The following is a 23536-nucleotide window of genomic DNA, read 5'->3' as shown; positions in this document are numbered from 1 at the left end:
CAGAGGGTAATCCCACTCCCCCCTCCATCTTCCCATACATCCACTCCGAGGGGCTATTTGCAAAACATCAACTGTATAGCAGGTGTGTGTGTGTTTATGTGTGTGTTTGTGTGCGGGGGTGGCTGAAGGAATAAATGCTGTGTTTATGATCTCGGTCTGGAGGTCATGAGAGGACGGCTGTGAAAGCCCACTGTGGGTTTCTACGTCAGAGTGGATCCTCTTGGTGACCGTGGATAAGGGGTTTGGACATGCTTTTAATCCAGAACACCTTCCTTTTTCCTCTTCTTTGCACATTTAACTCATACATTATAAATCACCACGTCAGTAAGGCAACAGCAATTTCAGAAAAAAACATTATACACCTCCAGATGCTTCCATTCATGTAGGAGAGACTGAGATTGATTCTCTGAATGTTGCAGAGTGTGCATAAATGGAGGTGAAGGGAAATCAGTCTTTAGTTGTTGAATGAGTGGAGGAGCGGTTTTGTGCTGTAACATCCTCCCAAGTCAGAATTCAGGATGCGTTATGGACATCGCACACCCTCAGTTCTGTCAAGTTACAAATGCATGGATTCCTGCCAGCTTACAGTGCGATGAATTAGGATTCTCTTCAGCTCTGCGCGGCACAGGAGACATTTTCCAGAGTGCTGCCATCGAGATGAAGGATGAGTCAAATTTCCAATGAGCACCAAGGACAGTGTGGCCACTTTGAGATGAGCTAAAACACAAACTGACTGACTGGTTCATGGTGAAAAATGAGCAGTTCAGGTTGTCAGCTGTTGTGGTTACAAAGAGCAGTTCATTAATCTACGGCGTTGTAATCATATCTACACTGTGGCTTTTGCTTTTGCTCCCATATGTTAAAGATATATGGAAACAAGAGCCATGTGGTCTTCGTTTGCCTCTCAATAGAAACGTTAATGTCATGATATAACCCTCCATAGTGCACACAATTGGGTGCCAGAGAAAAGTCTTACACAACATAACGGGACTACTTCTGCAGGTTGGAAGAATGAAATAACACCTTCCCTTGGTTCATTGGTTTGGTCTCATTTGTTGGGTCATGTGCTCTAGGAACTCCTGCAGGGCTTATTCCTCTTACCTTAAAATGTCATGTGGAGGATAGCAGAACAAAGCAGGCTTGCTGGGAGTGTGGACACCCTATACGACTTTTTTTCATCTGCACTGAGATTTATTTTTGGCACTTCCTATGTGGAGGAAGGGGGTTTGTGGACCCATATAGGACACATCTATACATTTCTTTCAAGCATTGACCCAGAGTGGTCTAATTTACTGGTTTTATTAGGTCAACATTAGACTATTTTTAATGCGAATGTCACTTCCAGCAAAGCCCGACCCAGACTGGTTCAGGGTCATACTGAGGAATACAGCCATGGGGCATGATTTCAGCGCAATCCATGCAGCTGTAATAACTCCCAAATAAATGAGTGGGAAAAAAATATCGTATTTATGATTAAGTGATGAATCTTTTTGTGGTTGTAATGATTGGTGAAATTAATTCGCTGCTGCATCACTTTTACGCGAAGGAAGGCGCCACCTGACGTCTCCACTCGACCATATACGCGCGCCACCGGTGAGCGCAGGCGGCACAATCAAAGTGTACAAAGCTCGAGGCGCGTGTGTTAGCGGCTGTCACGGAGCCACTGAGCATTGCGCGTGTTTAGCGTTCACCTCTATCGAAGAGGAGCTCCATCTGCGCTTTGACTCACACATCCACATTCTCCCGTGCGCAATGGCACCGACCGAGCGCTCCTCCCGCTCCTTCCGCTCGCCTCGCAGCTCCGGACGCGGTGACCGGACAACTTTTAACTCTGCGCGGATGATGCTTTTCCTCTGTGGCATCTGATGAATCCTCCACTGGGAAACAGAAACAGGTATTTGGTGTTTGTTCTGCCTTTACGCACGGTTGAAAGTAGGTTCTTGTTTGCATTTGCACCACTGTTTGTTTGTTGAATTCTTATGTGCTGATTGGTTTCCTAATTGTGCCATCCTGCGTGCGCTCTGTTCGGTCATCACATAGCAAAAATAAATGCGTTTTTATGTGTAATTACTCCTCAGCGTTTGGCTACTGGACGATATTTGAACCCAATCTCTCGAAGCATGATTGTGAAGCATGATAACCTGCTCCTATTATCAGTTTTAATTGAATTTTGCGATAAAGGTTTGATTCCCTGGCAGCTGTTAAGCATTTCCAGACTTAAAATTAACATGGAGGAAAAGCAATCACCTCCTGTGAGCGTAACCTCAAACTAAATGATCCACAATTATTATTCTTGAGTTATCTTTAGGTCTCTATGTGGTTAAATACAGTGAAACACCCTTCCTTCCCTCAATTAAAGGAGCACACACACTGAGCAAGTATGTGCCCGTGCATGCGTGTACTGTGCAGTTAAAGGTTCTAGTGATGCCCACTTGAAGGTCAGAGAACTTCACATTAGCAGTGACTGCTGGAGGTTAATAGGAGACACAGGTCCAGGCAACAATAGAGTGAAGGGGGAAAACAATTTGTATTAGTACTTCAGTTCTACAAGTGCGAGCAGACCCGTAACTGCAGCTCCATGAAACCTTGTATCACCAAACAAGAGACATCAGACTAAAAATGAGTGTGTGCATATATGTTGTGGGTGTGCATGGATGTGATTTTGCTTACATGTTTAATGATTCATCTTCCTCCTGATCTGGCGCACCTAATTTTGTGCCAAACTCAGGGCTGCGTCCCCCATTAGGAGGCTTCAAGGTGATCGGCGTCTGGTGTATCTTTGCTTCCCCAGATTCTCAATAACATGATACTGCAGCCATTGTGGGGAAAGAGCGGAATTATAGACTGAGGAAATCTTTACAAGGCTCCTGGGTTCGAGCCAGCTCTAAAAATGTCCCTGGTTTCTCAGACTTTTTCTGTCACAGAGAGAGAGGAGCTTGGATAAGATGGATCCGTTTATTTACCATCTAGACTCAGGTTTGAGCATTGCCTCAGCACTGTTATCTGGACTCGTGCCACATAGGGAGGATTGGGAATAAATGAGGGAAGGATGGAGTGCAAGGAGCAGAGCCCGGGACCGGAGCCAAGCGGACCTCTCAGGGTGGTAGCACGGAGTTATTACCCCCTCCCCAATGAGCTAACCTCACTGACAATGCTCAGAGGCACGCAGCCAGCCCCTCATTAAAGTTGCCGTCTCTGCGTAGTAGTTTGTGTCTTGGTTAGATGTGTCTGAAACCATTTACAGGAAGGAAAGGGGGCTACATTTTAAAGGCTGACTGGAACCATCATTAATTGATTGCAATGTTGATGAAAGTTTGCCGTTAAGAGCATGGATTTCTGCTGAGTCTCATATGGAGTTGATTGACTCCATAAGTATCACGAGGAGGCATCAATATGTGCTTCCGCTTTTCATTCAGAGGGAAAAATAAAACACTTGTGCCAGGGTACAGCCAACAGAAGTGATCCACAGGCAAGGAGCATCACTGCCGGGAGGCATTTCAACCATTTTATTTATCAGTTCATCTGCCTATAGTTGCTAGGAGCCAGTTTCCCAGAAGGCCTCTGTCACTATCATCTGATGGCCAATATGCTGCACTTCCATCTGACTAATGAGAAATGATGTCTGTGTCTGCATGTGAATCCAAAAAAAAAGAGGACGTTATGTGACGCATGCTCTTTTCCTTTGATAGGTCTGCCAAACATATCACCTCCCATGTCACAGGGGCGTCTCCATGGCGATGTTTAGTACCGCTGAGCGGCTCTGGAACGAGTCAGAGCGCCTCGGATGGGACGAGCGGAATGAGAGCTCGGAGGGAACAGAGCAGGACAATGGGGAGCATAACTACTACGCCATGCTGTATTCCCTGCTCATCCTGGCCATCGTGTTTGGGAATGTGCTGGTGTGTCTGGCTGTGGTGAGGGAGCGCTCCCTTCAGACCACCACCAACTACCTGGTGGTCAGCCTGGCTGTCGCTGACCTGCTGGTGGCTCTGCTGGTGATGCCCTGGGCTGTGTACCTGGAGGTGAGGAGTGTCTGTATTCACTACCTCTCAGCATTGATCTAAAGAACTTCTCACACGTTCTTTGTCTGACGTACCCGCACATCCCGACACCTGTCCCACTGGCATGACCCCTCTTGATCCAAATGTGTCCTTTAAACATATACAAAGGTATTAACATGAACATTGTTAATACAACACGTAGCCTCGGTATCACTCTCAGTATTTTAGCTAAACGGTTCAGCTGCTCCTTTTAGAACCTTCAACAGTTACTGGCTCACCAATTACTTTTAACTACTAATTTCAGCTGTTCATAAATAACTTATCACAAGCTAATTACAATTATTGCAGATATGTAAATGACCTAACCGTTAAAAAAAATCTATTTGAAAATGTGGTTTAAAAAGAATAGATAGGGTAAGTGGATTACCAAAATGAATAAACAACTTTATTTCCCAGCTGCTTTTCAATTTGTTCAGTCATTTCATTTCTTTTAGTTTTTTCATTTAGCCTTTCTTTGACACTTTTGGCCTTGTGCTGGTAAAACAAGGCAGAGCCATACAAATTAATCATAGGATGCAACAACTTCTCTCTCAGTTTGGGGATCCAGTTCTTTATTTCTCCTTTTTAAGTGCACTTTAGAAGTCCATTTATTGTGTTCATAATGATATGTTTATTGACGGTTTTCTGTTGTTTTTGTTAAAACCTTTTTAATTTGAACTATTTATTGATTGATTTGAATTCCATTCATGAATTCTAATGATTCATCTTTTAATTGTCCCTTAAAATATAAAATAATTGAATATTTTGTAATTTATTCATAGATTCTTTAGATACATTTCCATGGCACCTGTTGTCTTCCATAGAGTCGGCTTAACTGGGGGGTTAAAATAGTTACTCCAGTTTGTATTCCTATTATTCCCCTCACCCAAAACACATACATTTGGATATCATCTGATCAAATATGAATTTTGATATGGATTTTCTGTTTTTTTAAAGCCCCTGGCACCTGCATACAGTAGTTGGGAGTCACTGATGGAGAACTGCGAAGGAAAGCAGCGCAAGAAAAGCTGAGGGGTAGTATTGGAGTTACAGGGGACGTGGAAGAGATTAAAACCCAGATGCTTGGCAGTGAATGAGGAGCTCACAATAGAGAGGAGACGAGAGGAGACAGGGCAGAGCGCTGCGTGGGAGACAAAGTGGACTTTTGCAACGAAAGAAGAAGCTGGAGTCAGACAGGAAAAGGATGAAGGTCAATGGAGCTTATTATGTAGTGACAACTATGTGGGTGATAGGAAGACAGTAATGATGATGAAAAGTAGTTTAGCCAGGCCAGTGTTTCACTATTCATGCAGATTATACATAATTGCTGAAGGATATATTGAATATTAACAAATTATGACTTCATCTGCTGGAGATAATTGACTGAGCTTCAAATTAGGAGGAAGCGACTGCAAACATGTGAGTTTCATTTTTATCAGACCTTTGAGGCAAATAGGTTTATATGCTTCTTGTTAATTTGTATTTGCACTTCGTTGATTACTGTGACATGGTTTGTATGCTAATTGTTAATTTTCTCTACCTCCCCTTAATGTCATTTGCCGTTCAGTAGCTCTATTAACTGAACCAGTGCTCCTGATCCTCGGGCATCCACATTTTATCAAAGTAACACGCTGACAAAGCACTGAAGAGGTGCCCTGTTTGTAGAAGCACATGCATCCTTTGCTGCTCTCAGACCTGCAATTTTCCGGAGGGACTGTGCATGAGTACAAGACAAAAACAAATCAGACTTCAGGGATTTTTAGGCTGCACGTGTAATCAGGGGAAAAAATTGGGCTCAGGAGGGTTAAGGCCCAAAAACAGAAAGCCTGCCAGGTTCGCTTGGTTAGTTAGTTTTCGTAGTTCTTCACGGCAGAAAATTAAAGTCCAAGCAGCACTGTAGTGACAACGCAAATGTCCGAGTCAGTTATCCTGCCAGCCCCGTGTGAGAAAACAGCTAATGAATAATAAGCCAGCGAGACGGCTTGTTGATCATGTTTCTAACAATCACATGTGACGGACGTAAAAACTGTGATACAAATGTGTCAGGATGAAAATGAGGTGCCATACACGTAGAAGAAGCTGACAAAGACGTCTACTCGAAAAGATAATGAGATGGAAGAGCTGTTGTTCAAATACGTATCGACCAGGTATGCTGATATCCTGCCTCAACCCAACCACCAGCCCTCACCTGAAAGTTACTGAGATTATCCTATTTTTATGAACACATCTGACCCGATCAATCCCCTGTTGTGTTTTTTATATGTGAAAACGGCCCTTGAAACATGAGGAGTACAAGTGTGTTTCTCACCAGATCTAAAAATCAGCTGCTTGAGGTCGAGTCATGTTTAAGCAGCCACCCTGCTGCTCAGAGTTTGCACACTATCAGCAGAAAGCATCATTTATCACAGCGGGCAGAGGTTCCAGCCACAGGTCAACCAGAAAAGAAAAAGAAATGAACACACTCAGTGAGCAGAGTCGGACAAATTAAAGAAGATTATATCCTATGAAAGGTAAATTAAGTAACCCAGGCACCTCGACGGGATTCAGTCATGAGTTCAACTTCCATGCAAGCAGTCATGCTGTTAGACCCTGTGCTACGTTTTTCATTTTAGAGTGGAACTCTTCACATGAGTTTCAGAGTCAGATTTACAATCCCATTAGGAAAGGGTCATTAAAAGATAGTATGACACCAAAGTACAATGCTCATTAATTTAAAAAGAATGCAAAGGTCAGGAAAAAACACACTAGATCAGAGTCAGGGGCAAAGACATTTCACTCCCAGGACTGGCACCGCAAGCACCATCACCCTGTGAGCTCTAATCTGAAGGACGGCAGATTAGCTTGTTGTGACCGCGGGGGTTGCGGGTTTGCCTCTGCCAATGTGTTCTGGCAGGAAAAGAGAGTATCGCTCTTCCCACCCTCAGCAGGTACTGCACATGCCCTTGAGCAAGCCACCTTATCTCTGCATGGTGCAGTTGATCTTATGACTTATATCTGAGGGAAGTGCTCGTATTGGCAGCAGTGACTGAGCCCTGTCCACAATGATGTTGAATGCTGACTGCAGAAATATGGCTCCATTCATGGCTTCTTGTTCAGGACAAGATTTTATCACTGTTTTATTAATGCATTAATGAAATCTGTCAGAAAGATCATTATAATACAAATTGTCTCCTAATTACACATTAGCCCCCGACTTTTGTCAATTTACAACTGTTGTGAAATAAGAGTTATACCTTTTTTTCGTAAACATGTTATTGGCCCTTTAGAAATCATCACAAAACTGTGCAGTGACATGAAATGCTCCAACTCCCACCCCCTCATTTAGCCTTTTTGAAGTTCTAATCCTAGCTCGAGGAATAAATGGGTTCTTTCTCAGGTCCATGCTCCACCCCTCCACAAACCTTCATGGAAATATGTTCAGTAAGTTTTGAGTAATTCTGGCGAAAGTCAGACAGACAAACAAATAAGCAAAAAATTGCAGGTGGTCTCACCAGGTTTGGAGTAAAGAAAATTGGACTCTTTGTATAAATGATTGGGAGCTGCCAGTAACTGTAAACTTTTCAAAAATATATTCTATCTCACGGCCGTGAAGTTGATGATGGGAGAAGCGATTTATCCATAATAAGAGTTGCCATGCACAGGCTGCTAGAGGGGTAAATTAGATTTGCTCTCTTTACCACAATGTTTTTGCCGGCTTCAGGTGTAAAACAAAAATGAAAATCTGCGGGGGATGATTTGATTACCGGTTGTAATATTTGTGAAATGATTGTGAAATAAGTTTTCCAGTCTCAGACACGACCAAAATATATGAGTGAGTCAACAATGAGCCAGGGAACATCTGTCACACGTGTCAGGCATGTTTGGGTGCAATTTGGCGAGTCTAGAATTACTGTTGTGTACGGTAAGAACTGTTCTGAATTGCATGATTAGACATTTTGTACAAGATTTGGTTTCAGATTAATTCCAGGGCCTTATATCATCGGCTATGATTATGTCACCGAATAGGAAGGAGGTCATATGAAAACGAAATATGCCGCCTTGTAATTTTTGTCGCCAGGAGAAAGTTTTTTAATTCCTGAAGAGGGTGGAGCATCTGTAAACAAAGGTGCGTTTGATTTTAGGCGATGCTAAACTTGGAACTTGATGATTACATAGGTTGAAGGTGCTGCACAGCTGAGTGGTCGACCTTGTCCGTCCCAGAGAGAGAATCTTGCATCAGTGTTAGCAGGTTGTAATAGCTCATTAAATTATAATCAATCATTGTATCAGGGTGTTAATGAGGATCCTGCTCCAGCCACAGCGTTAGTCACCACCATCTTCAAAAGCATGCTTCTTGTAACTTCACATTACTTACACTGTTAGTGTAAAAACGCTCATTCCAACCCACATCAAACTGTCTATTCATTCGCCAACTGATTCTACATTTGTCCAATTGTTTTAAATGCGTTTCTCCTGCTGGGAATTTGATTGAATTTTGTCTTCAAACACCGTCGATATGAGTCACCGTCATATTCCCACACCCTGTACACAACATCCAAACGTGTGCCTTGTTCAAACAAGTGTTGTGTACATGCAGCATACACTGCGCTGTATAGTAAAAGATTAAAGAGGTGCTGCAGTGATTTAGCATTGATCTTCCATAGAATTTGATCATCTGAGAGAGAGAGATCAAGAAGAGAAGAGGTCAGATTGATGCACAGGCTGAGATATCCTGATTATTATCCCTACGCTGTGTCCCAGTTCCACAATTCAAACTAGTGCAGTGCAACGTGTATACTGTACTTACTGTCATAGTGTATTAGTTGCAACTGAAAATATCATCAATTTGACCATACTGTAGTAACAGGAAAGGCTACATATGGTGCACCATCAAATAGTTCTTTTGAAAAAACATTTCTGATGGTGTTTTATCTTCTAAGATCTTTTCAAACCACCTGTAATTTATTCTTTATTCATTTTCCAGCTGTGAGCAGCTTCTTGTTTTCCTTTTTTGTAGTGAATCATGGATCAATAGTGTGTGTGTGTGCACCAAAGAGACAAACACACTATTTTAGTTTTCATATTGACTTCTTTGAATATAATGAATCTCTTCTCTCGTGATTAGAAACACTATGTGGTGTGGAGTTGGGACACAGTGTGGATTTAGCTCCAAATACATGCTGGTTCCTGCAGTTCCTAGAATGTAACTTGGCTTGGTCATTGCACAATCTGCACAAGCTGAACACCCAAATCTCAGGTGAACCAATAGGCCTCGTGTCATACGGATGTAAATCTCTGACGCAGTGACTCCCTGTTGTTGTTCCCTACTGGTCGAATCATTTACTGCATGTCTTCCCCATCCTCTGTTCCCCACCTTTCCAGTTTCTCTCCACTGACACCACCAAATAAAGGCAAAAAATGTATCTTAAACATTTTTCGGATAACGTCACCCGCGTTTAACAGAGGAGGGTTTTACAACAGATTTTTTGGCACCGACCAAGATAAGTAAACACGTTTTTAAGTTTAAAAAGTGCCCAAAAGTGAAATCAGAATGACCACATATGGGTATATAGAATGAGGTTATTTTGAGTGTGTGTGTGTGTGTGCCTGCAGTCTCTCTCTCTGTGTGTGTAGGTAGGCGTATATTCCCATACCAGATTTAAGAGACTCAGTTGACGCTGAGCTCGGATCCCATTCATCTTAGTCAGACAGTTATTACCAGGCATTATGAAGCCTAAGAGAAAGCCTGTCGGTCTGAGCTGGGCTCTAAGGGAGGGGATGGAGGTGGTTTAGCTGGGGGGTTAATGGGATGACCTTCAGTCCCTGTGTTTGACATGGTCTCTAACTTCAACGCTCATTACATGCTTACAACATCAAGTATGTCGTCCATCATGGTGCTATCATCACAGTTTACGCTTGACCACTTCAACATATGTGCATCATGCATAAATTAGTCTCATTAACACCCCTATTAGCATAAACGCTGAGTTGGGTATATGAAGGAAAACATGGCAGGATATTTCTTTTTAATGTAAGATCAGCCAAACCATATCTCATGTGCACATTTTTCCTGCTTCTTTGCTTTTACTGCCACATGAGTGCATTCATGTGTGCGCTGGCGAGGTGCTTCACACTTCACGGTTAAGATGGGGAAGGGAAACGTGTGCGTTGTTAATCTGCCCGTGTGTCCTGTGCAGGTGGTCGGCGGTGCCTGGCTTTTCAGCCGGCTCTACTGTAACATCTTTGTCACGCTGGATGTGATGATGTGCACCGCCAGTATCCTCAACCTGTGTGCGATCAGCATTGACAGGTGAGTGTGCCATGTGTGTGTGTGTGTGCGGTCCAATGATTACATATGTTGTGGGGACCTAAAGCTGTTGACACAGTCAAATTATGGGGAGTTGTCTTCCTTATGGGGACAAAAAACAAGTCCTCATAATGTAAATCATTACATTTTAAGGTGAAGACATGTGTAAGGGTTAGATTGAGATTTAGGTTAGATTTAGGTTTAGGATAGGTTGAAGTCAGGGTTAGGTTTAGGTTAGGTTTAGGTTAATGTTAGCGTTGGGTTTATTTAGGTTAAAGTCAAGGGTATAGTTAGGTTTAGGTTCGGATTAGGCAAGTAGTAACTATATTTAATGTTTGAGTTGGTTATCAATGCAAGTCAATTATAGTCCTCCGACGTCATGGAGACACAAGCTCTCTGTGTGCGTGCGTGTGTGCGTGTTGTTATCGTGTATCATCCGTGATGTAAACATCATCCTTGTGAGATTTCCATATTTCCATTTCTTCCTCTTCTCTTCACCTCATCTCATAGATATTTCAACACAACATCTTCTCTGCTGAGACAATATTTTCCAATCACCTTCCATAAGGGGTTTCTCCCGTCTCATATCCTCATGATACATGTGTGTCTAAGTGAGAACCTGTAAGAAGATTTAATGTCAAGGTTTTACGTAGACTTGAGTGTGTTCACATCTAATTGCCTTGCATCATGTTTGCATTACCGAGGGAGCAACAGCATCAGTTCAAACCTTTACTGTAGATGTGCCTCTTCAACATACATTATTTATTTGCTTCGTTTTTCTTGTTGTGTCACATTTAATATTTAATAGCTCTGCAGGGTCTTTGAACTTACAACCCGCAGTTCAGACCCAGAGAGAGAATAAAGTGCATGAGAACCAGAGATGTCAGGCGTATGTTTGTATTTGAAGAGCGTGTACGGAGGAGGAGTATTTGTCTCCGTCTGCAGTTAATAAGACTTTCTGTTGTGTGCTTCCAGAAGATGTTATCATGTGTAAAGCTGGATTCCCATCCAGGCAAAGCGTGCAGCTGCCCACAGTCACAGTTCTACTCAGCATCTGTTGGCTTTTGGTGATTTAATTGCACATTTGTAGAGCTATTTGTACCACTGCAGTGGGCCTCTATTATTGCCTAATGTGCACCTGTCATGTAGAGTGCCACCGTCAGTTTTAAAACCTAATTATTCCAGTTTTATATTGTGCTCACGTTGAGCATATTCCCGAATAGAACTGTGCTAAATGAAAATGACCCCAAACAAATTAAAGCACGTTAAAGCTGCAGCCGTAAAGAGAGCAGGAGCACCGGCCGGATTCTGGGTCCTTAAGGAGACATATGAGGGTTTTTCAGTTTTTCCTTCCTCTCGTGTGTTCAAGGTTTTTTGTGAATGTAAAAGGTTAAAAGTTAAAAAGTCAAAGGTCCAATGTACATTGATCCTGAAGCTGATCCTGAAGCTGCTGAAACACCTCGTCAGTAGTCCGGCCGATACTTCAGCTATAGCAGCTAGTCTGTACCTAACAAAGCAGAGGCTGACATTTACTCCACACGCTGGACGTGGCTGGCCAATCACAACAGAGTAGTTAAGCTGGCCAATCAGAGAACACTGGACTTTATCGGGAGGGGCGCATTAAAGAGACAGGAGCTAAAACCAAGTGTTTCAGACAGAGGCTGAAAAGAGGAGCTGCAGCAATGGACAGTCTGAGGAAAGTGATTAGAGCAGGTGAACCCAAATTAAAAATATGAACCTGAATATGAGCAGGACACCTTCCTTTAATGGGAACTTGGATGTGTCTTATTAGATACACGATGCCGTTTTTAACCCCCCAGGTGAATGCAGCCATGCCTGTGAATGAACTGTAAAGCTTTTGTATATATAAGTGTTTTATACTAAAAGTCACACTCATCACTCACACTCTTATAAAACACATTTAGATTTCAGTGTTCATGCTGGAGGAGCCGGGGGATCAGACCACCAACAGACCACACACAGTACAACAGTTTAGTAAAAAATTCCCAGCCTCTGATTCTGTTTTTTTGTTGCTCTTCACTGGTTTGTAATAATGAGTACTACTCTTCTTCAGAACTTTTCAAACTCCTACAGGGGATGTTTTCTGAAAGACATGACAGTGATATTTCACTCAGCCGCTCAATATATGACCTTGCAGCAACAATATGTCTGTGTGGGGACTGATTATCATATACACTTTCAGCATATTTTGATGTACCATTAATTGCATTTGTTAACGCACCTTCTGACTCATATGTTTGTCCTGCAGTGCTTTTGTGCACAGCCCATAGTTTGCTTCTGAGGGATGAAGTTATGCGGAGCCCCTGTGGTTCCCTGAGATTGATTATTAGACGAGTCAACAACGCGGCTACAGTATCACTGGCTTTGTGTGGTGCTTAATGAATGCAAAGCACCGGGGGCATTTGGTGTCTTTGATAGTGTACAACACCGGCATTACCTTTGTCTCTGCATTGTTTATTTATAAGTTCATAGCACACGCTGCAGCAGGGATTTGTCGCACTGTTTAAAGGAAGATTTAAACGAAAGGCAGTGTAAGAACATCACAGAGGAAGTTCTGGCGTAGTACTCGCTGCACAGGTCGTGTTTTGAGTGGCGACCAAGCCGAGGAACCTTGTTTTTCATCCCCTCATACGACTCGAAACAATGCCTGATCAATAAACCATGCGCAACACATTCTTTTTCACCGCTCCGCTTTTTCATCTCAGGGTTTATTTAACCAGACAGCAGTATGGCAGGAGGGGTGAAGACGGAGTTACGCAGCGAGGGAAGAGTATTTTTAGTCAACGCCTGTGTCTGTTTGGCTCCGGGTTTCGCCCTGCAATTTGGCCTGAGAAGAACCAGAGTAATTAGTCTGATGAGGATAAACAGTCATGGCAGTTATTTGGCTCGAAACAACATAACATCACTTCCATTTTGGGTCGGGGTCCAGTATAATTGCTGCAACTTCTGAGCCATTTTTTTTTTCACAGGCTCATTATACACTTTTGGTGTAGTGTGCTGATTAACTGTTAAGTCAAAGCTCCACTCGTTTTATTGCTGGATAACCATATTATTTCTGAATAGAAATGCCTGGTTTGCTCCTCCATTGTTGGTCTTTATATTATTCACTGTCTCACAGCAGTGTATTTCTTGGCATCCTCAAAGCTCAACTCCTTTCAGGGACGCTCTCTTCCTCCCTCTAATTATACTTCCCTTTTACTGTACTCTACAGTATCATATCAGCACTTTTCTCCTCATTCAAATGTCACATCTGATCTCCTGCGCACATTTTCACAACTGGACTGACACTAATTGGAGTGTGTGTGTGTGTGTGTGTGTGTGTGTGTGTGTGTGTGTGTGTGTGTGTGTGTGTGTGTGTGTGTGTGTGTGCGCGCGCGCAGGTACACAGCTGTGGTGATGCCCGTCCTGTACAACACTACCCATCGCTCCAAGAAGAGAGTCTCTGTGATGATTTCCACTGTGTGGGTCCTGGCCTTCGCTGTGTCCTGTCCCCTGCTGTTTGGCTTCAACACCACAGGTCAGCTCAGACTCAGCCCAACAATTTGTCTGGCAATTACAACCCGATAAGATCAGTATTAATACAAGACAATCGATACAAATCAATTCAGCTAATTCAGAAAGCTACACACAAGTTGTTTGCATGTTGGTTCACTTGGCATCAAACTGTTGAAAATAAGTTAAACGAGAAAAAGTCACTTTAAACCATGTTCAAATAATGCATAGAACTTCCCAGTTGAAATATTAACGTCAGCTTTTCGGACGAAAGGGTCTACACAGCACACGAAGGCTGAACCGAAATGAGACAGTCTGGTCTACGGGGGATTTCCAGGATCTGCGTCAACACCTTCACCCGTCCTTACCGCCGTCGCCTAGCAACAGAGCTGTAGTTGGACAAGACGATGAAGTTTTAATGCCCCCTTGGTTTTTTAACATGTTAGCTGTTCGGTTGAGGTGAAGCTCGATACTTACTTTTTAAAGAGTAAACATCAGATGTTGCACCACTGCAATGAATCTTGGGATAGGTTGGCCAGAGAAGGATCCACCCAATGGAGCTGTTGTTGCTTTTCGGCTGCATTTGGAGGAGCCTTCAAAATAGGACAGCCTGTACGCCGCTGTGACGCAGTCAGTCTTCAAATGCAGCCTCAGAAGGAAGCAGCCGCTGAATCGGGACACAGCTACGATTGAGTTGAAATACATGAAATTTACGCTTCAGTGTTCTCAAAGTGTGACGAAATTCTGACGCTTAAAAGTTGGGATATTTTGGCCTCTGCTCCTTAAATTTCAATGTCAATCTTGCTTTTGCAAGTACATACACGTTACTTTGAGCACCTCCATCTCAGTTTGTGGCTCTGTAGAAACAGAAATTTACAAATATTATTGTCGCTTTAAATTTTTTTTATTTACGGATCGACATCTTATCAAATGAAGTCACTGCGGATTTAGAGATTGTGTCATTTGAGGCATGTTTTCATTCCTGTTCTGCAAAAAGAAAATGTTGCCGTCCTCTGTTTCTTTTCATTGTGATGCGGGAACAGGGATAATCCACGACTAAACAAAAATAATGGGCAGAGAGAGACATCAACAGTAGCTATTTTCATTTCAAAAGCCAGCAGCACAGATGCATCACTGCTTGCACACAATTAAGAGCATTAGTCAGATACAATGTAAAGGGATTCAGAGATACTGGCATTTGGTTTAGTCTACTTACGGCCACTGCAAAACAATGGCTGGTGATGAGAGGAATCCCGCTGTTTTGTCAGTATGCATCCACGCGTCAGCAGCAGGGGGAGGGATCACTGGGTTCACATTAAGTCGCATAGGGACAGGATTCTTTTACATCCTGTAAATGAAATGAGGAAAAAGAACAAAATAAAATAATTAAAATGTTGTTTAACCCCCTAAAAATGTGTGAATCTAACAAGTGAAGGTTTATAGAGTGGGTAGGAGCTGTTTCTGTCTGTCCCAGATACCTTCTCTGTGTGTAGTGTGGTATGTGAGGGATGTGGTATTGATCCAGGGGGACATCCAGGCGGAGGCAAATCACTTCTCAGTTTGTTCATGCCACTGACATGCACCATATATTTCCTAGCTGCACTCAGATCCCATCTCGCTTCAATTTACAGCGCTATCAGCTAATAGATATTTAACTCATGAATTGTGATTGAAAAATTGTTCTACAGTCTGTAATTATTATGTCAAATAGTCCCTTATCCTGAATTCATGGTGCAATTATTGTCAAATCAATCATACCTCCTTCTCACAGTCATGGCTGTGAGTGTGCAGCGCCGTATAGATGTGAACTTACACAGAATTCGAAAAGAGGACAAGTTACCAAGGTCATTTTGAAGATGGAGAACATGCACCTGGATCAGAGGATCTCTTTTACTAAACTGTAATTTGGAGGTTATTCGGCGTAATGTTTGTTTGTTTGTTTTTCTTCTATCTCAGATGACCCCATGGTTTGCTCCATCTCCAACCCCGACTTTGTGATCTACTCCTCAGTGGTGTCCTTCTACCTGCCTTTTATCGTCACGCTGCTGGTCTACATCCGCATCTACGTCTTCCTCAGGAGGAGGCGTAAGAGGATCACGTTCGGCCAAGCCAGCAGAAAGATCCAGCCGGGTTCCACCCCGCCATCTGCTGTGAGAGACACTTATATTAATCTCTTTCCTTCTATTTCTTATTTATGATAAAACTTTCTAATAAGTCATAAATATTTACATGTTCCCACTAATACTCTTAATCGGTCAATACATAATTTGCAGGTAATTTATTTATAAGTTACTAGGCATTGATAAGTTGCCTGGTTGTGGCAGATGTTCATTCCTCTTTAGTCTCTTCATTTGACAGTTTGACCTCTAAACAATGTCACAATAAAGACACAACATAATACAAAAATTGGAACATCAGCAGAGAAAACAGAACTCTATGAAGGATGCTTTAGTAACGGTAGCACATAGTAATGGTTTCAATTTGGTTTAGGCAGTAATTTTACAGATGCTGTTGTTTTATATACGAAAACTAACTCTTTATTTAAATTTGATATCTTTTAAGTTGAAGCAATTTAGAAATCACAGAAAACATTTAGAAGCAGATTATTTTGATGCAGTTTAGCGAGAGCGGTGTTGAGAAAAAAGCCATCATCCTCCGTTACAAACCCTGTTATAAGAAACTGATGTGTTCAAGCTTGAAATAACTGCTCTGTTTTTTGAGCTCCTAATTGGCTTAGTCTTGCTTAAATGCAAGGTTATCTCTTGATAGAATCTTATATTCTTAACTTCTACAGATAGTCTCTCCACCTCATTCACATCCACATATATTATGGAGACTTGTAATTACTGACAAATTACAGCTCACCTTTATATTAGACCTTTTTTGTTGGACACACTCACAATGTGCGCACACTATCACCTGCCCCGGAGCCTGAGTTAACGTCACAGAACAAAATGTGACACGTAGCAGGGATAAGAACAGACACTGGGTAAAAAGCGCCTCGCCAAAACGCTGGATTTTAATAAGTGCGATAATAAGTCACTTTGTATCGGAGGAGATGTCAAAGGAACCTCAGGAGTATTAGTTTGCTGGAACAGGAGGGAGAAGCAGTGTGATAGTGAATCAGACTCTTCTATAAATGTAGGCTGAGAGCAATAAGCCATTCAGACGAACACAGGCCAAATGTAGAATGTAAATATGCAGCTCGGCTTTATAGCTGACACGACTGTCAGTGTATAAATCTGAAGATGTTGCTAATTAAACTGACCTGTCAAGTTAAAAATAGTCCAAATCATCAGGAGGAGTGTGTTCTGTGAAGTCTTCGAGCTAATTTATACAATATCAGTTTCTGAGGGGGAAAAAGCAGGAGGAAAGAAAGGTGATATAATGCTAATGTCACCCTGCTACCATCCTTACAATGGCAATGCTTACAGGCTGTGAGTGTCTGTGTTCAATGTGGATGATGCCACGTACCCATCTTAACTTAGCAGGGAAACATTCACTAATTAGCAGCTTTATATATAGCAAGTCAGCAGCCAAGCAGAATATAGTTGTTATGTTATCCATAAATTTCCCTCGGGATCCATAAAGTATCCATTCATCCCATCCATCCATCATCAGGATGCAAACATGCCCACAGTGACAGCGCTAACAGGCCGATGCTCAGCCCTGATAATGAATGGCTGTATATAAAGATGGAGGAAACTTCCTGCCACAGTACAGTACGGTACACACACAAGATTTAGCAAACTAGCAGTCGGGTAACGTAATGCAATAAAGGCTTACAGCGAGCAAAGATAATACTGTTTGGAAAGTCAGCAATTTTTCCACATATATTGTAAAACTAAAGAAGAAAAAAGAGTAAAATTAACAACTTCCATTATCCAAGGAAAAATTAAGTTTCATGGCTTTTTTCGATTTCTGAAAACGTCAGCAATAAAGTTACACTCAATACAATTGGGAGGATCAAGGTCTTAAAAAGCACGTTCGTACGGACTTTTCTTGTTAACACAGTAACGACTATTTATATAATATAATATGGGAATAAAGCTGCAATATCAAGGTCTTGTTAATATTTAACCGTGTTCGCAGTCGGGGTTGGCGTTAGCATCATAGCATCTTAACATTCACGTTTGCACCAAACAGAAAGTAAAGCTTAGGTTTAAGTGATGGTAACATGGCTAAAGAAAGTGTATTCCTCACAAGTTAAAAAGAGAGTGAAAGAAAAGTAATTGTTTTAAGAAACTTTTTAGATTGTCCTTAGAAAAGCAATGTTCTACCCATTTCTACTATCAGCAACTTGTGCAAATGTGGGACTGTTCATTAAATGGTTGGTTTCTTAGTGCAAATCTGCTATTTCCTCACACGCCGTCATTTCTTTGATCACATCCATCACTCTAATGTTTGTCCCATTAACATCTATCATCCAATGATGGCTCTATCTTAATAAGCACAGGCAAGGATACATCAAGTCAAATGAATCTACCTTATTATTAAAATATGGTGTAAAAAAAGACGCAATTAGATAATTCATTAAAGTAACTTGACCAACTCAGGCACTTCCTGGAGTTTCTGGCGTAATGTGGTCGAATTCTTTCCACCCCATTTCCCCTCCTTGTTGCACACTGATGCACAGTCAAGTGCTCTGTTTCAACAGCAGGTTACAGATAATTGGTTGTGGGATCTCATCCATGAGTTGAGACATCCATCGTAAGATCCAAGTCCTGGAGCTGTTCTGGCTGAGAGAGTTCAACGTGTTTTGAAATAACATAATGTGACTCGATCTCAGTCGACTGGAAGAACATTTGAAACGAGGAAGGAGTGGTTCCGTCTTTTCCACGTTTCAAAGGCGACTGTCTTTATTTTTGTACTGAGGTTTAATTTAGTCGCACAGTGGCTCAACAGTGAGAGCGAATGGAAACATATCAGACATTAATCTTAATTCACTTGATGTATTTTGTCTGTGTCAGGGACACTGCGAGATTTGTTTAAAGCATCCTCTGAGACGAATGGAGATGAAGCAATGAGGCTCCAAAGTAAATGGCACAACGATTGCCTACCTGTAGACTGATGGGGAAGGAGTGTGAGGATGAAGGGGGGGTTTAAGGTTTTCTTTGGAATATATTTTCTATCCTGAACTGCCATCTGATTCCCCAGGAGACCTGTCTACAAGAAGAGACTCCCAAGGCGAAGCAAGACCTGTCACCTATAAGGATTAAAGTGGTAGGTATCATTTTAAATTAGAGATTCCAAGTCAACTGAGAGATTCGTGGATAGATTTGTCAGCGCTCTAGTTTTGCTGAGTGCACTGTAGCCTAATTCCTGCCTAACTCTCATGCTGACTGTGTTGGCGTATTGTGACACAGTGGGAGGCAAAGCGGTTCTGTTTTTAGCTTTTCATGTGGGTCTGTCTGTGTGTATGCTCATGCACACTTGAATTCCTTGTTCCGCTGTGTGGTCGCAGCCCAGGGGCCTGAGAAGGAGCCAAAAATCGTGATTCTGAAGCGTGGCTTGTTGCCTTGCCTCACCTGGTCACTCATCAGCTGAGCAAGGTCTGATGCACAGTTCTGCACCTGCATAATGCCCAGACTGCTCAAAGGCCGAGAGAATAACAATGTAATTTCCCCCCCGGAGGAAAGCGCGTGATGAGATGAGTGTGTGAGAAAGAAAAGATTATGAAAATGAAAATTCCTGTTTGTGGTCGCACTGGAAATGATTTGTTTTTCCTTCACCAAAGGAAAATGGCTCATTGGAGCTGTAGCTGCTGAATTAAAAAAAGTAAAGAAAGTTTCTGCTGGTGCAATAGATCAATGGAAAAAGCTATAGAAAATGAAATATTGCATTAAAGGGTAATGCACGAACACTATAGTCACATTTTTGGATTTGTGTTGAATACTAACTGTCCAGCTGTGATTTAAAAAACATGATGGAAGTACCACTCTGCTTCCAAAACCTTCCACATAAAGTCAAAGCAGAATAAAATAAAAGTAATCATTGAATAGATTCCACTGTAGAAGACGTTTTTAAGAATGAATTTAGAGCAATATACCAAGATCACCTTAAAGCTGTAATAATTGATTTGCTGACCAACTTCTAGAGAAAATCTGAATCTCTTTAGCAGCTAATTGATCCAATATGTATATATAACCTTTTAGCTGGTCACCAAACATTAAAGCTGCAGCACAGACCACCAAAACATTGCTAATGTCTAACTAATGTAAGGAGACCTGTGCATTAACGCAATCTCCTGATAATCATGTTCTTTTGTGCCGACAGCAGACTGTAGAGCCATTGACTCCCTCCAAGCCCAACCTGCTCTCACGATGTCTGTGGCGCAACCACCCGAAGACGGGACCGGTGGAGAACTCAGTGCTGCCCCCGGTGGACACGCAGAACTACTGCAGCATCAGCCACGCCTCCTGCGGTCGCACAGAGCTGGATCTGGAGCAGGATCGGGGGGAGCGGGAGGCGGAGGAAAACCACCAGGACGAACAGGCCTCGGTCAGGATGCGGTGCGAGGTGAAGGATCTCTCCAACGGGCGAACGCACACGGCACTGCGGCCGCTGCCTCACTTGCACACCAACAATGCACGATTCAGGAGCATGCACGCGCGGGAGAAAAAGGCCACGCAGATGCTGGCCATTGTGCTTGGTGAGTAGAGGCTGTGTGGAGAAAATTAAAGTGTATCTATGACAACTCTCAATTCAGGACATTTTAATGATGTCACATACGACCAAATTGCTTCCTCTGTCTTTCTGGTTTTTACACCATATGTAACCTCTCAGCCTCCCTGCTCTCGTCTGACTGTGTTGGTATACCAGTCTATTTGCCTACTTCATGTGCATTTGCTGCATTATTTGCAGAAAAAAAATCAAGCGGAAATGTCAAAAAACTCCTGGCTGGCTTCAGGTTCACAGTTTGTGTCCACACACACTCCGGAGCTCCTGACACAGCTTCCACACGCTCCAATTATCAGCCAGGTTGCTACAAGCCCGGTCCAGTTAGCTCTGGCACAGCATAGATCCTGCTGACACAAAAACGGAATCAGTGGTGCCTGATGACATTACACTGGTGTCGGTGATAACAACACACACACACACACACACACACAGAGATGATCTCGATACAGCCCTCTTCCCATCTGATTTTCATCCAGACGATCATTGTTTTCCTGTGATGACGTGACCCGAATTAAACTCTTTGAATTTAAAAGTTGCAGGGTTTATAGTTGTTGATACATAACAGCGCCTGTTTAATAAATGTGCTTAATACCACACAAAGTGCAGGGAATTGAAAAAGCGTTTTAACTGAACCTTTGCTAAACCTCTTTTAATTCCTCTTTAGCTTTTCTAACAAGCGTGACTCAGTTTATAAAAAGGACAGATTTCCCTCTAGAAATTTTTTTTTTTTTTTGCAGAGCTCTTTGATTACATACAAATTAAATGTCTCATTTCAAGCAGATTTCCATGGAGACAACTATATTATGCTAGAAAATGTAATGTATTCGGTTTGCACAGGGATTTTTTTCATGTCAGCTCAAACCCGACACATTGATTTATGTAGTTAGTTAATTATCACTTTAAGATTTGCACATTATCAGCTAATGATGGTTTTCATTTTATTTAATTTCAGTCTCTCTGTATTATTTGATCAGGATTCAGACATCACCTATCTGCAGGGGTTGCTGTAGTAACGATGTACGCGTCAGTAACTCAGACTCAAAAGACTGTCGGCTCATGTTTGAGACTCATGAGCAGACACACTTTTAATCGATTCTTCACAATTTAGGATTTTTTGATTGAAACCCTCACATAATAATCCGGTAAATATTGTCCCATGTACATAGTTTCAACCATGAAGATAAATAAATGTAAAGCTTGACAGACCTGCTGTGCATATAGTGGCGAAATTATATTTAGCAAACATGAATTGTGATCATGATTAACATGAATTTTCTCTTTTTTCTCCCTCATTCTCTTCTAATCTTCATCTTCTTCACATTTCTAAACTCTTCCTCTCCTTTAAATTTACACTACAAACACTCTTCCCCACATTTCACATTCACGTTTTCTCTGGCTCCTCACCGTTTTGCTCTACTTGATCTTTCCAAACATCTGCAACCCTGCATTCCCTCTCATCCTTTTCTCCACACCAGGCGTGTTCCTCATCTGCTGGCTGCCTTTCTTTGTGACTCACATCCTGAATACCCACTGCAGGACATGCTACGTGCCTCCTGCACTTTACAGTGCTTTCACTTGGCTGGGGTACGTCAACAGCGCCCTCAACCCCATTATCTACACCACCTTTAACATCGAGTTCAGACGGGCCTTCATCAAGATCCTCAGCTGCTGAGGAAGGAGGCAGTAAAGGAAATTAAAAAGGAAATGAGGCTGCGGACTAGTGCTAAAACTCTGGTCCGGTGCGCTTTGTAATCCACGACCACGGACTGCTCATGGTCAAGGAAGGCAAACACACTTTGTGCCCTACAGGAGTTATTCAGAGGCAGCGAGGCGATGGATGGAAATGAACTGACACCGTGTCACGCAATAATAAATGTAAACAAAAGGGGATTTATGATTTTCTGACTCAAACAAAGACTCAAGCTTTTCTTTCTCAACAGGGCTGGGACTTCATTTGAACAGTATTACTCTTTAAATAAGACTTTTCCCATGCATAAGGTCTTATTGATAGCACAAGGTGTTTTCTCGTGGATATGTCTTGTACAGTATGTGCACTGCTCGTTGGCACAGTTCCTCGGTTCAGGACTTTTCGATCAATGAGAGTTTGGAAACCACAGAGGAGCTTTAAGGCTGATGGATTGATCGCAAACCTGCAGTCCACCTCGTCCTGAGGCAGGCTGCCAACGCACTGTGTGGATTAACTGATGTTATACCTCCTCCAGCCCCCCCCCCACTCCATTATCTTCACCATCAGTTATTCACCTGTGCATGCAGAAATCAAAATTCAAGGCCATCCAGCAGAATTGTGCTTGAAGGATCGAAGTGGTCCCTGCCAGGACTCACATCATTTTGATTGTCATATATCTTGACGTGGAGGCATTGTTTGCCATGTGGATTTTTTAAAAAGTGACATTTTGATGTTATGCACAGTGAAAAAATATGTGTTTTTTTTAATGGGTCAAACTTCCCCATTATTCCTCTGAAGCTCCGATGAAGGCAGGCGCTTTGTGATCTTAACAAAACGAGCACGATTGTAAACCATGTGGAGAGCAGGTCCGTCGTGGACAGAGTTGCTGCAGTGTGTTGTAAATAAAAAAAAAAAGATGAACCATCTTCCCACCTTGTAATTATCTATGTCTACACAATGATACAAAGCTCGCATATTCATGTGTGCGTCTGAATGTTGCTTGTGATGAAAGATGCCATCAGGTGCTGGAGGGTGAAAGTGCTCCGGGAAGGATATTGGGCAATTTCGGGGCAGAAAAAGAGAAGCAACTGTGACACAGACGGAGAATGAATCTGAGTGAAAAGCACAGAACGAGATAAAGGATGATGGGAGGAAGGAGTAAAGCCAAACAGGAACGAAGTGGAATGAGTAAAGATCAAAGATGTCTGTGGGAGGATAAAAGAGAAGGTGGACCGTGGATAGCTGCAGGATGAGAGGGGGTCGGTGTTTCTCAGCCCACATCTCAAGCTCTCTTATTTCTCACCGAGGCATAAACACCTGCTCCCCTGA

General features: G+C 42.4%; 1 protein-coding gene across 3 annotated transcripts; it reads left to right on the top strand.

Annotated features, from left to right (window-relative positions):
- Window positions 1–1165: 1165 nt before the first annotated feature.
- Window positions 1166–23196, top strand: drd3 (dopamine receptor D3). Of its 3 annotated transcripts, none has more exons than XM_035143224.2 (8): window positions 1166–1894; window positions 3690–4022; window positions 10217–10329; window positions 13728–13864; window positions 15796–15989; window positions 18997–19062; window positions 20119–20491; window positions 21996–23195. In XM_035143224.2, the coding sequence occupies exons 2-8, from the start codon at window positions 3732–3734 to the stop codon at window positions 22190–22192; spliced, it is 1371 nt and encodes a 456-aa protein (XP_034999115.1). In that variant the 5' UTR covers window positions 1166–1894; window positions 3690–3731; the 3' UTR covers window positions 22193–23195. The 3 variants fall into 3 exon arrangements, with proteins under 3 accessions (XP_034999115.1, XP_034999114.1, XP_047193903.1); XM_035143223.2 differs by having other exon boundaries at window positions 20116–20491; XM_047337947.1 differs by lacking the exon at window positions 1166–1894 and having other exon boundaries at window positions 3694–4022; window positions 20116–20491; window positions 21996–23196.
- The last annotated feature ends 340 nt before the right edge of the window (window positions 23197–23536 follow it).

The sequence above is a fragment of the Hippoglossus stenolepis genome, chromosome 19 (genome assembly GCF_022539355.2).
Source record: "Hippoglossus stenolepis isolate QCI-W04-F060 chromosome 19, HSTE1.2, whole genome shotgun sequence".
NCBI lineage: Eukaryota > Metazoa > Chordata > Actinopteri > Pleuronectiformes > Pleuronectidae > Hippoglossus > Hippoglossus stenolepis.
The sequence above is the reverse complement of the archived record's forward strand: the minus strand, read 5'-3'. Positions and strand labels throughout refer to the sequence as shown.

Excerpts from the sequence above, each read along its gene's own strand:
- drd3 (XM_047337947.1), top strand. The coding sequence starts at position 3,732 with ATGGCGATGTTTAGTACCGCTGAGCGGCTCTGGAACGAGTCAGAGCGC. Across the intron at positions 13,865-15,795 it reads GTTTGGCTTCAACACCACAG|ATGACCCCATGGTTTGCTCC; the intron begins GTCAGCTCAGAC and ends CTTCTATCTCAG. Across the intron at positions 19,063-20,115 it reads CACCTATAAGGATTAAAGTG|CAGACTGTAGAGCCATTGAC; the intron begins GTAGGTATCATT and ends TTGTGCCGACAG.